Here is a 14,556-nt window from a genome sequence, read left to right as displayed (position 1 = left end):
CCCTCTGTACCCCCTTCTCAGCCCCCCTGGAGCTGTGGCTCAGCACCCCACACAGTGCTGCACCCCTTTACAGTCTCCAGTAAGAGAAGGTGGGGGAGAGAGGGGGCGAGGACGAGGGAGGACAGCTCTCTGCTCCAGCCTATTTTGGATTGTGAACTCCAGGCCCCTAGGGGTGGGGAGAAGACACTGATACATGCGTTCACAGGGGCGCACACACATCCACACGTGCACTCATACACACCTGTGCGTGCACACGTGCACAGACATGCACACACCCCATCTCCCATGCAAGGAAGCCGTCCAGAGATTCCCCTCCAGTGTCAGGCCCAGGGAGCAAACCCCTTTCAGATCTGAGCCCCCAGGTCCCAGGTCTGAAGCACCCGCTTTGTCCTCCACAGAGCCCAGTCCTTGATCCAAAGCCTGACACAACACACACACACATACACACACACCAGCTGCCCAGCGCCCGCCTGGTGGCTCACACAGTCCAAGTCTTCCCAGGCGTTCAGCCTGAGAGGGGCGGGGCCTTGGGAAGCGCAGTCCAAAGCAGACCCAGTGTCCAGGATGCCCCGCCAAGCGGCCAAGAGGGCAGGTCAGCTGGGACCGGGAACTGGAATAGCAACTCCCAGGAATGTTCTTTAAAAAGCCAGGCAGGTGGCCTGGCGCATCCCATCGGCTGGGACTGTCCTGATGCAAAGGGAGGTGGCCTGTCTGCTACCCCCTGGACTGCCTGGGCCCCAGAGGGACCGAGCAGACCCACTGTACCGCCCTGGGCAGGGCCAGTGCCCCTGCTCTGCTCAGCCCAGGGCCTGCGCTGGTGGGAGACAAGGGAAGCGAGGGCTTCCATGCTGATGGGGGTCAAAAGCCAGGGTTAGAGTTCTACCTGAGTCCCCAGGGCCCTGGGCAAAGAGGAGCAGCAACGTTCGGAGACAGGCTGGCCAAGTGTAGTAGGCTCTTTGCTGTGGGCGCGTTAGGAAGGAAGTCCACGCTTCTCCCCACGGGAGGACAAAGGGCTGGGGGTATCGGCACCTGCAGGAAGGACTCTGGGGTCCTGGCAGCAGCCAGCCCACCTCCCCTCTCCTCCCTCCACCCCCCTCGCTGTGTGCCTGCAGCCACTGCCTTTTTTGCCTCTCTGCCCACATGACATTCATGTTTGCAGGTCCCCGACCCTGTGCTGTGTGTTTGACTTCGTACAGGAGTCCCCAGTTCACCCTGGGGAATTGTGTGAGCCCAGCCCCCTGAGGGACTCTACAGGGGACCATTGGGGTGAGGAAAATGGGTGGGGGGGAGCACACACAAGGCCAAGTTTCCTTTGCCTTCAGTGAATCAACCACCTTCCAGACTCTAGGCCCCCTTGAAAGGATGGAGTAGGCACTACCCACGGGGACCAGGGAGCCTCCCAGACCTCAGATTTCCTGGGCCGATGGTGCCAGTGCCCCTGCCCTATGACCCCACCAAAGCAGGTGCACACCAGGCCACTCCCACCTGGCACCTCCGACTTCACCTGGCCCTGCCCAAGGACAGTGGGAGGAACTGGTCTTGAACCAGGAGCCCCGGCTCGGCCCAGTTGGACTGCTGCTCCACATTGTGGCCTGGGCACCAGCATTCGACCCCAGACTGCCTTGACCAACCACAAAGATGCTCTGGTTCCCCAGGCCCCTTCCTGCCGGGTCCCAGGGCTCTTGGAAACCAGGCAACCTCCCCGTCCCCCCACCGCCCACACTGCCGAGATCCCCAGGAACCAGGGTTCCCCGGCCTGTCCCACCCGGCACACACTGCCCAGAGGCCTTCTGTTGCTGCCCGTGCCTCCCGGGCTGCGCTGCTAAAGGTGCCAGAGCCTCCTCACAGCACACTCTGGGCAGGGTCTCCCCCTTCCTGCCCAGACTGCACACCCGCAGATGCTCACTGGGCAGGGGGCTGGAGTTCACAAGGCGGGGGCCAGCTCAGCAGCTGGCTGAGCAGCTGCCTACTCCCCAAGTGCCAGGGGCACCCCAGGCCCACCCCCATGGAGACCCTGAGCACCACCCCGAGCACAGGTGCCCCCGGGACCACCTCCTTTCTGTTTCGATAAGAATAACCAAAAGTATTTAAACGTGTTACCGGTCTTTCTGCATATAGATTCAAAAAAAAATCAACACAAATCTTTATTTTTTTGATTTAAAAGATATAGCGAGAAGCTACGGGGAGGGTCGATCTGTAAGAGCAAAGGGATCTACGTCCTATAGCTTGTTAGCAGGTTTATTTTTTAAATGAAAAGTCAGAAAGGAATTCATTTGAAATCTATACCGCGAGAAGTCCCATGTCCTGTCAAGCTGTTGGTATTTTATAAATAAACTTTTTTTTTTTTTTTTGGAGTTCTGCGGCCACGTTCATTCTTCTCCGACTGGGGAGCTGAGTGGGGGCACCCCTCCCTGTCACACTGCTGCCCAAGGTAGGTGGTCCAAGCCACCATGCTCTGGGGGTTTGGGCGTTCTTGATCCTGAAGAGCTTTGGCCAGGTTCTGGGCAACTCCAGAGGCACAAGGTCAATGACCAAAGAGCTGCGCCGGGGGGTTGGGGTGGGGGGTCTGGAGGGATCTGGACGCATGATCACCAGGAAGAGACCATGGGGCACATGGTGCGTTCCAGAAGCCACCTGCCGTGAGCTGCGCTTACAGAGGCCTGCTTCCAACCCGATGGCAGGCCGGGAAAAGCTCTGGTTGGGCCCGAGTTCTCGAGAGAAGCAAAACCGGTGACCGCGCACGCACACGCACACACAGTCACACACCGCACATATAAAGAGAAAAAACTGTATCAAGAAAATTAAAAAGGAAGAAAATGGCCAGTCAGTCCAGCCCAGTTCCAGTCCGTGGGTCCGGCATTAAGCTGGAGACGTCTCCTTCTCCTGTGGCTGCAGAGGCTGGTGAGCAAACAGGAGGAGGAACCCGGAAGCATAAAGGCAAAGCATGTAGACCACCGGCTGGGGTGGGGTGGGGTCAGCAGGCCAGGCTTGTGGCTGCAGCCGCGAAGGAGTGCAAGGCTGGCAGCTCCGGTGCCAGGCCACAGAGGACTCCCAGGGCCAGCAGGCAATATGGCAGGCCGTTGGTTCAATTCCAGAGAAGCAGAAGTCGGCCAACCAGATGCAGGATCCAGGCCCAGCAGAAAGAAATGGAAGACGCTCTCTCTGCACAGCACCTACTCACCTCTCAAGCAGGCCGTACCCCACCTCAGGAAACATCCTTGGGAGTGTGACTTGAATCAAGGGTTAAACTCCCTTGATTCTCATCCTACAGCTGCTTGACTGCTCCCAGCAGAGCCCATCAGGCAGTTGAATAGATTGTATTCGATCACAGCACCAGCCCAGGGCAGGCCTCGACGGCCCAACTACTGAGAACCCTGGCCCAGCCAAGGTGACACAAAACTTGACTATCCCAGACACCTCCTCATGGTGGTCCACATTCAAGGCCCACCTCAGGTGTAGGAGACTGCAGAGCATCGGGGCACCAGCTGATGGGGTGGGGAGATGGGAGCGGGTCTCTGCACATCCCCTTCTGCAGGCAGCCCCTCCAACTGATCTGAACGGACCCTTTGGTTTGGCGTCTCGCCAGCAGCTCCGTGTGGGATTACAGAGTAGTGCTGATGAGTAGTGCCCCACATGCCCTGGCTGGCACCCATTATCCTGGTGTAACGGTGAGCCACGCTGCCATGTGCTTGGTCGACTAGCTGTCTGCCCCCCACCCTGCTCATGAGCAACACTGACAACCTGGGCAGCCTGTGGCCTCAAGCCCCTCGCACAGGGGACCCCAGGACAACTCTAGGAGGCTGTCTCCTAGAGTACAGGACTGGGAGGGTGGCAGGGAGGGACCAGGGAGGCCAGTTACATCCCACATGATCTCCTTCCGGGCCAGGACGGCATACCCAAAGTGATCATCACTGTCCGAGAGGATGCTGACCGGTGGCCACCCTACAGAACATAATAGAACTGCCCTGTAGGGTCTCCACGGCTGTCATCTTCACCAAGGACACTGAACACGGAAGACTAAAGCAGAATTGTTTCGAAGCGAGGCTTAAGGTGCGCCTGACCCACACTGTGGTGTTTTCCTTTGCCGCGGAGGCATGTGGAAGTCGGACAGGGACTAAGGGAGAGTGAAGAAGGAATGATGCATTTGAGCGGTGGTGCTGGAGAAGAACGTGGACTCCCCATGGACTGCTCAAAGGACAACGTGACCTGTCTCGGGGACATACAGCCTGCTGCTTCGAGGAAGCAAGGATGCGAGACTTTGCCTTACATCCTCTGGATGTGTCCAGAGACCAGACTGGAGAAGGACATCGCGCTGGGTGAAGTGGACGGGCAGCGACCAAGAGGAAAGGCCCTCAAGGAGATGGACGGACACAGAGGCTGGCACCATGGCTCCGGCATGGGGACCCTGGTGAGGACGGCGCAGCACCGGGTGGAGTTTGCTTCTGTTGTGTGTGGGGTCCGGCTCGTTGGCATCAACGACAAGAGAAGCAGACTCAATGCCTTTGAAGTGTGGCGTCGGTGAAGAAGAGGAGCTACCGTGGATTGCCCGTCTTGGTGGAGGTACAGCCAGGACGTCCCTTAGAAGTGACGGTGGAGGGACTTTGCTGGGTGTTCTTTGGACGTGTGGTCAGGAGAGACCATTCCCTGGAGGAGGACATCCTGCTTCGGAAAGTAGAAGGCTGGTGAAAAGAGGAGAGCCCGTGATGAGACGGATTGGCACAGTGGCTGCCACCATGGGCTCGAACATGAACACAACGGTGAGGACCGCGCAGGGCCAGGCGGTGCTTCCTTCGATGGTACACCGGGTCTCTGTGAGTCAGATCCGACTCCGTGGCGCTGAAAAAAGCACCTCTGCACGCACGCAGACTGCCACACCGAGTCGCCTCGATGGCAGCGCGTTTGGCGTTTGGGTTTAGTGGCCGCAAACCAGCTACCTTTGGGCTAGCAGCCGAGCCCTTAACCGCTGCACCACCAGGGCTCACGATTGAGCACAGTGACTTCCAATTCAGAGGGAGTCTCCCCTCTGGATGCCCTACCACGGGAGGACCTGCCCGGTCCCCAGCGCACTTGGGGAACACAAGCATGTCTATCAGGTGGGAGCTGCCCCACCTAGATTAACTCAGTCAGGATTAACTCACCCCCAGCTGGTTTGCCTGTTGATTTTTGAGCCCTTTCGGAGGGAGGGGCTCTTCTTGCTCGTAGCTTGCCCTGCCCCCTCCCCACTCCCACTCTCTGAGACTGGCTGACCGTGTGTGACTCTTGGCCGATTCTTGAGTGCCTTCAAGAATTCCGCTGGTGGGCAGCGTTAACCTAGCCGTACACCGGAAACCTGAGTTAAGGCTAGGGCTGCAGGCAACACCCAGGACCGTTACAAACCAGGTCTCACACAGGGCACACCCAAACGCAGCAGACCCCCTGTCATTGAGCCCACTGGACAGGGTAGACCTGCCCCGGTGGGATGCCGAGACCGCAGCTTTTGACGGGAGGAAAGTCTCCTCTTTCTCCCAGAGAGTGGCTCTGGTTTTCCCACTGCTGTCCTGCAGTTAGCCCCATGCCACTCACTACCAGGCTCCCTTGGAATTGGTAGCTGGCCACGCCCACTCTGGTCACCAGGACTGCTTACAGGGGACGTACTAAGATACGATCTGCTGCTTTTCTGAAACTCCTATTTAACCAGCATCTTCCGTGCTGACCACCCAGGTCTAAGCGCCATCTCTCATCAGCTGTGTGGGGGGTGGGGCAGCCCTCTCAGAAACTCGGCTTCCTGACCAGGAAAGGCTGGTTCTCACTCCGTCTGCCCCGCAGGGCCAGCTAGAGTTCCACGGTCCTCCCAGTCCTGCTGAGCCCATCCTGACGATGGAGAACTGACCCTCGGGCTTCCAGGGCTGACATCTTCAAGGAAGCTGACCGTCACAGGTGGCTCTTGCAGAGGAGTGGGAAGGTTTGAACCCCTGACCTTTGGGTGAGCTGCGCAGACAGGGCTCCTTGGGTGCACACCAGGAGGGAGATTAGGCGTGGACATGACTCACAAGCCGCACGGTGCTCGGCACCAGCGAGGGCTGATTGCTGTTGTCCCCGGATAAAAGCACGCTTTATGCAAGGGCTCACCCCGGAGCTTCAGGCTGTGGGCTCAATGCCACCTCACTCCTTCTCCCCTCCGCTCTGCTCCCACGCCTGCAACCCCTGCTGGGTCCTCCCAGCCTGTTCCTAGACCTGAAACGATGTGTGGGTCTCTTCAGGAGGGCAGTCCAGGGGGGGACGCAAACAGGTCAGTGTGAGGCCACTGACAGAAAGGTCGGAGGGTCCACAAGGAGACATGTTGGAAGAAGGACCTGGTGACCTGCTTCTGAAAGATCCCAATGGTCAAACCCCATGGGGTGCAGTTCCCCCATCTCATGGGCTCACCCAGAGTCAGTATCACACCAAGATAGTGCATTTGGGATGTTTGGGGTTCCAGAGGAAGAACTCAAGTGGCTCTTCTTAGTGTGCTGGTCACGGTCGTAGTTTGAACCAGTAAATCCAAATAAGGGCCACCTGAGATGGCTTGGAGGAGCCCTGGTGGTGTAGTGATGACACACTGGGATTACACACTGACCCACAAAGTCAGCAGTTCAAAGCCACTCACCGCTTCACGGGAGAAAGATGAGGCTTTCTACTCCCGTAAAGAGTTAACCGTCTCAGAAAACCCACAGGAGCAATTCTACCCTGACCTACAGGCTCGCTACCTCTGAGATAACTTGATGGAAGTGAGTCTGGTTTGGGGTTTAAGAGGTGGCTCTGTCTGGTAAGCATTGGACTGCTGACTGCAAGGTTGGTGGTTCAAACCCAGGAGCCACTCCGCAAGAAAGCGAAGAGGCTGCCTGCCCTTGTGCAGACTGATGGTCGCAGCTGACACAGGGTCACTGTCGGTGGGCGGGACTTGATGGTGGTGGCCAGAGAGAGGCTCATGCACAGACTCCAGGGTCTGGGCTCAGTGTGCAGGAAGGTTAGGGGCCCTGTGTGGCGAGGGACAAGTGTAGGGCCTGGGCGGGTGCAGTGAGTGCCATCACCACCCAGTCAGAGTGTAGTGGAGGCGGCGGCAGCCCGTGGGAGCTGCAGATCCCAGGGGCCGCCAGGTAGAGATGGGTAGGGATGGCTGGGAGAGGCAGGAGGAGTCCCGGGCTTTAGGCTGCCCGTGCCCAGAGTAGGGTCCCCTCTTCAGGCAAGGGAGGGGACGCCTCTCCTTTTACATGCTGCTCCAGTTCCAGAGAGATACAGCAAGAGGCGTCCTGGGAGGGAGCGCTCCCTGGGATAGACAGTCTGCCCTGAGTGTGCAATTTAAAAGGCCTTTGACCTGTTGCATCCCACCAACACCCCTAGTTGGCATAGTGGGTTACATATTGGGCTGCTAACCACAAGGTCAGCAGTTCAAAACCACCAGCCACTCCCAGGGAGAAAGACAAGGTTTATCCACCCCTGCCCAAAGATACAGTCTCAGAAGCTTCCAGGGGCAGTTCTACCCTGTCCTATAAGGTCATAATGAGTTGACGTCAACTCCACGGCCGTGGTTTTGGAATGACCTGTTGCTGGCAGCCACACTCCTGGCCATAGAGTTGATGCCGACTCAACATGACCCTATAGGCTGGGGTAGAGGTGCCCCCTTGGGTTTCTGAGATGGTCACTCTTGACAGGAGAATGTCTCATCCATCTTTCTCCCAACCCCCTGAGCCCCCAGCTCAATCAGGCAGACATAGACTCCCAGGACCCTGCATGCCCCACAGTGGTGTGCTCGAAGACTGACTGTCGGAAGCAAATTGCCCGAAGTTTTTCCAGCACCCCTGGGAGAACTCCGGTCTCTAGACCTCTGGAGAATGTGTCAGCCATGTGTGCCACCAAAGTTTTAGTTTGTCTTGCTGATCAGTCAACGCTGACTCATAGTCACACACACACACACACACACACACATACACACACACACACACACACCAATGACAGAGAGGGAGTGCCCCATTGCGGTTTCCAAGGCAAATTTTTTTTCATCATTTTATTGGGGGCTCATACAACTCTTATCACAATCCATATGGGTCACCATCCATTGTGTCAAGCACATTTGAACACTCGTTGCCATCATCATTCTCAAAACACTTGCTCATCATTAAGCCCTTGGCATCAGCTCCTCATTTTACCCCTCTCTCTTCCCTGCCCCTCCCTCATGAACCCTTGATAATTTATAAATTATTAGAATTTTTGTCGTGTCTTACACTGTCTGACGTCTCCCCACCCACTTTTCTGGTGTCTGTCCCCCAGACAGGAGGTTGTATGTAGATCCTTATGATTGGTTCCCCCTTTCCACCTCACCCTCCCTCCACCCTCCCAGTATCAGCCACTCTCAGCACTGGTCCTGAAGGGATCATCTGTCCTGGATTCCCTGTGTTTCTAGTTCCTATCTGTACCAGTGGACATCCTCTGGTCTAGCTGGATTTGTAAGTTAGAACTGGGATCATGATAGGGGGGGTGGAGAAGCATTTAAGAATTAGAGGAAAGTTGTATGTTTCATCGGTGCTATACTGCATCCTGACGGACTCATCTCCTCCCTGAGACCCTTCTGTAAGGGGGTGTCCCATTACCTACAGATGGGCTTTGGGTCCCCACTCCGCACTCCCCCTCATTCACAATGATATGGTTTTTTGTTCTTTGATGCCTGATACCTGGTCCCTTCAACACCTATTTAACCAGCATCCTCCGTGCTGACCACCCAGGTCTAAGCGCCATCTCTCATCAGCCCCCCCACACACACACTCCCACTCCATGTTGCTTCTGAGCTAGATGGCTGCTTGTTTACCTTCAAGCCTTTAAGACCCTAGACGCTATATCTTTTGATAGCCAGGCCCCATCAGCTTTCTTCACCACACTTGCTTATGCACCTGCTTTGTCTTCAGCGATTGTGTCAGGAAGGTGAGCATCATGGAATGCCAATTTAATAGAACAAAGTATTCTTGCATTGAGGGAGTACTTGAGTGGAGGCCCAATGTTCATCTGCTGTCTAAAGCAGATATTAAAGAAAGCCGATTGCCACACCCTTCTCTCTCAGGGGTGGGAGCTTAACCAGCGTGCCATCGGGGCTCCTACCACCCAGCTGACATTTGCTGAGCGCCCATAGCCCTCCATTACCAAGTTGGGATGGAGGCCCGCTCACGGCACCCCCACTTAACAGACAAGACAGAGAGACCCGGCAGGCAAGTCCTGGACTGGGGATTCGAACCCAGCCCTCCCCTCAGTGCGTCCTCACTCTTGGCCTCCACCCAGCCCATGCTCAGGGCATCGTCCGCATTGCCCTTCCAGAGAAGCTGCCCAAGCGCAACATTGTTTCAAAAAGACAAAGTCACCATGATGTTTCCATCAAGCCTGCTCCCCAACCCCCATAGGAGATGGTGTGGCTGTGAGCCATGAGGGCCACGTGGCTTCCATCAACAGCTAGAAGCAGCTTTGGACGCCATGGGAACAACATGTGATGTTGGGGGGTGCAATCAGACCTTTTCATCTCATGTGCACATGCACTGATACTGCATTCTGGGTCCCTTCAAAACGTCAGCACCAGCCATAGCTCGCGGGGCTGAAAACAATCATGAAATCATAACAAAGACAGGCAGGGGGCCGGAATCTTCCAGACAAGTCCACCCTCCCTAGGCCCTCTGCAGGGTCACCTGGGTAAGACAGCCTGGGGGACGTGAGTGGGTTGGGTAACATTGCCCCAGAATGCACGCCTACTGCGAACCTCAGCTTATGACTCTGTGTGCAGACACCGTTCGTGTTAAGAGGACGCCATTGTTAGAGGTCACAGAGACCCTCCAAAGTTTGAGCGTGACCCTTGATGCCGAGCTGTTGTTTTGTATCTCTAAGGAAATCCTTTTGACTCTGGAAAAGAGTGAGGGGGCTCCCAGAAGCCAGGTACTATGGAATAGATGGATTCCATTTCTATATAAAGCTCGATGCCGACTCACAGCATAGTCCAGGGTAGAACTGGCCCTGAGGTTTCCAAGACCGTAACTCTTTATAGGAGTAGAAAAACCAAGAGCCCTAACAAACCAGACTCGCTGCCATCAAGTCGAAGCCGACTCAGAGCCACCCCCGGGGGTTAAACAGTAACTGTTTACAGGAGTAGAAAGCCCCTCTTTCTCCCAAGGAGCCGCAGGTTATTCCGAACTGCTGACCCTGCGGATGGCAGCACAATGCGTAACCACTGCACCACCAGGGCTTCGTGGGGGTAGAAAGCCATTGCTGTTTGCATGTAAAAATTGGGCCCTGACTTCCCCCTTTGACAGAGAAATCATTCACAAGACGAGCTCTGCCCCTCCACCCAGCCCTGCCTTTTGAGATTAGAATTCGGTAAGCCTGGCTTCCAACAGTACAGAACGGATTGGCCACTCCTGCGGTAAGTGACTTTGAAGTGACCTCAAAATCAAAGCAAGCCCTCTACTTCTCCCTCTGACATCATCCTAGATCAAAGTCAGCCTTAAATCTCAGTGGGCTATAAGCTAAGTGACTCACCACTAGGTCAGCGGTTCAAACCCACCCCATTCTCCTTGAGAGAACAGCGTGGCTGTCTGCTCTGCTGGGTCAGGGTCAGGTCGCCTTGATAGCAGAAGGCTTGGTGTGTGCTCTGTTTCATTGTACACTTAAGGAGCCCTGGCCACAGTGCTGGGCTGCTAACCGTAGACTCGAGAGTTCAAACCCACCAGCAGCTCCGAGCGAGAAAGATGAGGCTACCTGCTTCTGGAAAGATTTACATACTCAGAAACCCTGTGAATGACTGGAATTGCTCTGTTGTGAGATTTGCCTTCTTGCCCTGGTCTGGGTCCAAACCCACAGTGTCTCCGAGGTCAGCCTGTGCAGCTGCAAACCAAGGGCACCCCCAAAGCTGCAGCCCTTCCCCTAGAACTTTCCAAGAGAGAGCAGGATCCTGCCAGCCACCAGAACAGGGAGTGGATCCCCAAAACAAAACCCCCTGTCAAGGAGTTGATGCTGGCTCATGGGGACCCTGTGTTTGGCAGGGTTCTCTCAAGAAATGAACCCAGGACACATGATTTCTTATATAGACAAGAGGATAGGTTTATTCAGCAAAGAGGAATGTAACAGCTACAGAGGGCTCCGTTCAACTCACTTCCCTGGAACAGTTAATATGCTGGAAGTCCTTCAACTCATGTGGGCTGCTGGGTCCAAGGTCAAGGAAGCAGACAGCAGAGTCCTCCCTTAGGCAAGGCAGGCAGAGTCTGTCCACAGGCAGCAACAGCAGGGTCACCAACAACCAGCAGCTCGGGACCTCAGCGAAGCAGGCCCTGATGGGACAGCCAACACAAGCAGTGCAAGGCGACAGGATCCACCAGCCCCAAGCTCCAGGGATGTACGCACCAGCGTGTGGAGAAGCAGGTCTCAAAGGAGCCTCAAGCCCTAGCCACACGATCCACGGGTTGGCCTGGCCCACAGGTGGTGTAGCTCACAGGTTGAGGCAGAGAACTAGCCAAAGCAGCAGCACACAGGCTCCAGCACGTTCTGATCACCAGAGAGCACGAGGGGGCGGGCCTTGCAGAGCCATTTATCTCTTTACCCTCCAATCGAACGGTGACCTGATTAATCCCACATGTTCCTATTGGCCAGATTAGCACAAAAAAACTATCGCAGACCCTATACAGGACAAGGTAGAACTGCCCCTTGTGGGTTTCTGAGACTGTAACTCTTGACTGGAGTAGAAAGCCTCATCTGTCTCCCTGGTAGCAGCTGCAGGTTTCAAACTGCTGACCTTGTGGTTAATAGCCCAACACGTTACCATCAATCATGCCACCAGGGCCCCTCTGAGCGAATCCCAGGGCGTTTCCAAAAGCTCACAGAGAAATGGGACTAAAAGAGAGTGGAGCCTGACTGGCTTCTTTGGAGCAGCCGTCCAAGGAAACTGGTCCCTGTCTTGGGCGTCTGAGCATCTCTTGTGAATATTTTATCTCTGAGTGTTTGGGTTCAACAAACTCCTACGGTTGGCAGGATCCCAGGAACAGACACCCCCTTTTTCCTTCCACCCCTCCCTGGCCGTCCCCAAACCCTCTTACAGCTCAGTGGTAAAGCCCCAGCCAATTCACAACCACCCGGACCTGTAGGAATTCCCATCTCTCATCAGCCCCCCCACACACACACTCCCACTCCAAGTTGTTTCCATTCTCTCTAGGGCACAACAGTCGCGCCCAGGTCAGAAGGAGCCTGCCCCAACCAACCCACCCAGCTAGAAACAGATGTCTGAGCCCTAACTCCTCCCACCCTGCGGGAAGGGTTCTGGGGCAGTCCAGGGCTTCAGAGAGCTGGGATGGAGCTGCAAGGAATGGAGGGATGCGCAACCTAGCACTGGGCAGTCAGGACAGGCTTTACCCTGGAGCCTGGGACCACCTGCCCTCGCTCCACTCTGGGAGTGGGCGGAAGAAAACAAGATTGACATCCTCAAACTTCGCGCCGGGTCCAGCTGAACCGCCTGTCCGGCTTGAGGGGAAAAAACACCACCAAACCCACAGCCATCGAGTCAATGGGATCACGCGGTGACCCCATGGGACAGGGTAGAGCCAGTGCCCTGTGGGATTCCAAGACTGTCTCTTTGAGGGAGAGCAGCCCTGGGGTTCATTGGTTACGTAGCCCAACGGTCAGCAGTTCAAACCAACCAGCTCCTCCGTGGTAGAGAGATGTGACTTCTATAAAGACTTACAGTCCTATGGGCACTGCTACCCTGTCCTATAGGGGCTATGACTCAGAAGGCAGCAGGCTGAGCCTTTACTCTGATTCTTTAGGGGAAAGAGAGAGGGCTGGTGGGGTAGAGGCTACGTGTTTGGCTGTGATCTGAAGGTGAGCAGCTAGCCGATCGAAAACACAGCTGCACCTTGGGAAAAGACAGCGCTTCTGACTCCTGTGAACAGATTACAACCTCTCCGAAGCGCACAGGGCCGTGAGTTTGTTGTTGTTGTTTTAGGGGAAAGAGTCCTGGTGGGGCCCTGGGTTCAAGCCCACTAGCAAGAGAAGAGGCCAAGCCTGCCTATCGACTCTCGGGACACGTCTCAGCTTCAGAAACCCGGTGCGGGGAACCATGGGCAGTTCCCCTCTGTCCTGTGGGGGCCGTGTGCACTTACAGCACCCAGCAACAATCTTTACACACTCAGAGCACCTCCTCTTTCTCCCAAGGGGAGGCTGGTGGGGTCACACTGGTGCCGGCTGTGAAAGTAATGACCTGTCCTTAGCAGCTGGCACTTAGGCTCTGCGTCACTGTGGCCCTGCGGCACAAACAAGCCCCAAACAGAACCCATTGCCTAGATAGTTTCCCAGACTGTTCATCTTTGCAGGGGCAGACCAAAAAACACAAAAAAAACCCAGATGCTGGCTCATAGGGACTCTGTAGGACAGAACTGTCCCTGTGGGTTTCCGAACTTGTCATCTTTCTCCAGAGGTTAACAGCCCAACGCTCAATGACTGTACCACAGCCTCCTCTTTTCCCTGAGGAGTGGCTGCTGGGTTTGAACCACCAACCACGTGGTTAGACACCCGACGGACAGGTATAAATGAGAGCGAGTGCCAACCAGACACTTCACTGAGCGCTTTGCTTACCTCACTCGTTCCTCTTCAAAGGCAGAAAGCAGGGACACAGAGAAGTTGAGCGGGGGATCCCAGGGAGCAGTTCTGGGGTCTCCAGGGAAACCCCAGTGCCTGGGGACTTGCCCTGCGAACGCGCGACGTGTCGGCACTTGAAGGGAGCTCGACGCTCCTCCAGTGAGGCTGGCACCTGTCCACACCCCATGGGAGACTCGGGACTGGAGCCCAAACCTGCTGCCAATAGCTTTGTTGGCAATACCAGCTTTTTTTAACCGGAGTGGCCTTTGTTCTAAAGAGATCTGACCAATAGCAAGGAAGCTCTAAGAAGTTTTAGAAGATGTGGGTGGGTGGAAGATGGATGGAGACAGTGGGAGGGCTTGGGAGCACACCTTAGAATAGCCGGCGTGTTTTCTGGGAAGGGGGTTGACCCCTAGAGGAAGGGCAGAAGGAGGTGGCGGCTGGTGGGGCCCAGCCAGGGTGCACACGTCCACATCGGTTTGCAGTTTTCCAATAAACCTCCCCACCCCACCCAGGCCTCTCCTTGGAATCAGTCAGCTGCCTCTGCTTGTCCGGACGCGGCTCCTGCCCAGGCCAGTCCTGTTGACACACTGGGCTGTGAATGTCGTCCGTCCTCCGTTGGCTCCCGGGGTGGGGCAGGGGGTAGTCCCCATCTGGAGTCCTAGGGTTTCATCGGCTGCGGGGGTCGGGGCGGGGTGGAGAGTGCCTGCACAGCCTGGACCAGGACTGTACCCACACCGGCCTGGGGACCAGGTACCGGAGCATAAATGTACAACAGAAAAGACAACTGTGCTCAGTGCTCAGTGCCATAGGCCTTGGGAGAGGGGACCCACTGGGAGGGTGGTGATAGGGCGCCCACGTCATCTCCTAATGGGGTCACTTCTCGCGGACTGTTTCCTGGGGAAATGGAGACCCTCAAGTTGTTGGACTCTTGTCATTTTCCCC

The 14,556-nt window shown here is 56.0% G+C and overlaps 1 protein-coding gene across 1 annotated transcript in view; it reads left to right on the top strand.

Annotated features, from left to right (window-relative positions):
* SDK2 (sidekick cell adhesion molecule 2) overlaps positions 1-4,522 on the top strand; it is a 291,898-nt gene extending 287,376 nt beyond the window's left edge. Inside the window, exon 46 of the mRNA XM_030888129.2 lies at positions 4,226-4,522. Coding sequence (XP_030743989.2) covers positions 4,226-4,522 — 297 coding nt within the window. The remainder of the gene's footprint in view (positions 1-4,225) is intronic.
* The last annotated feature ends 10,034 nt before the right edge of the window (positions 4,523-14,556 follow it).

This window comes from Echinops telfairi, unplaced genomic scaffold (genome assembly GCF_000313985.2).
Source record: "Echinops telfairi isolate 266 unplaced genomic scaffold, ASM31398v2 ScPeMD7_7458;HRSCAF=8496, whole genome shotgun sequence".
NCBI lineage: Eukaryota > Metazoa > Chordata > Mammalia > Afrosoricida > Tenrecidae > Echinops > Echinops telfairi.
Note: the sequence above shows the minus strand (reverse complement) of the source record. Positions and strands in the feature narration are given on the sequence as shown.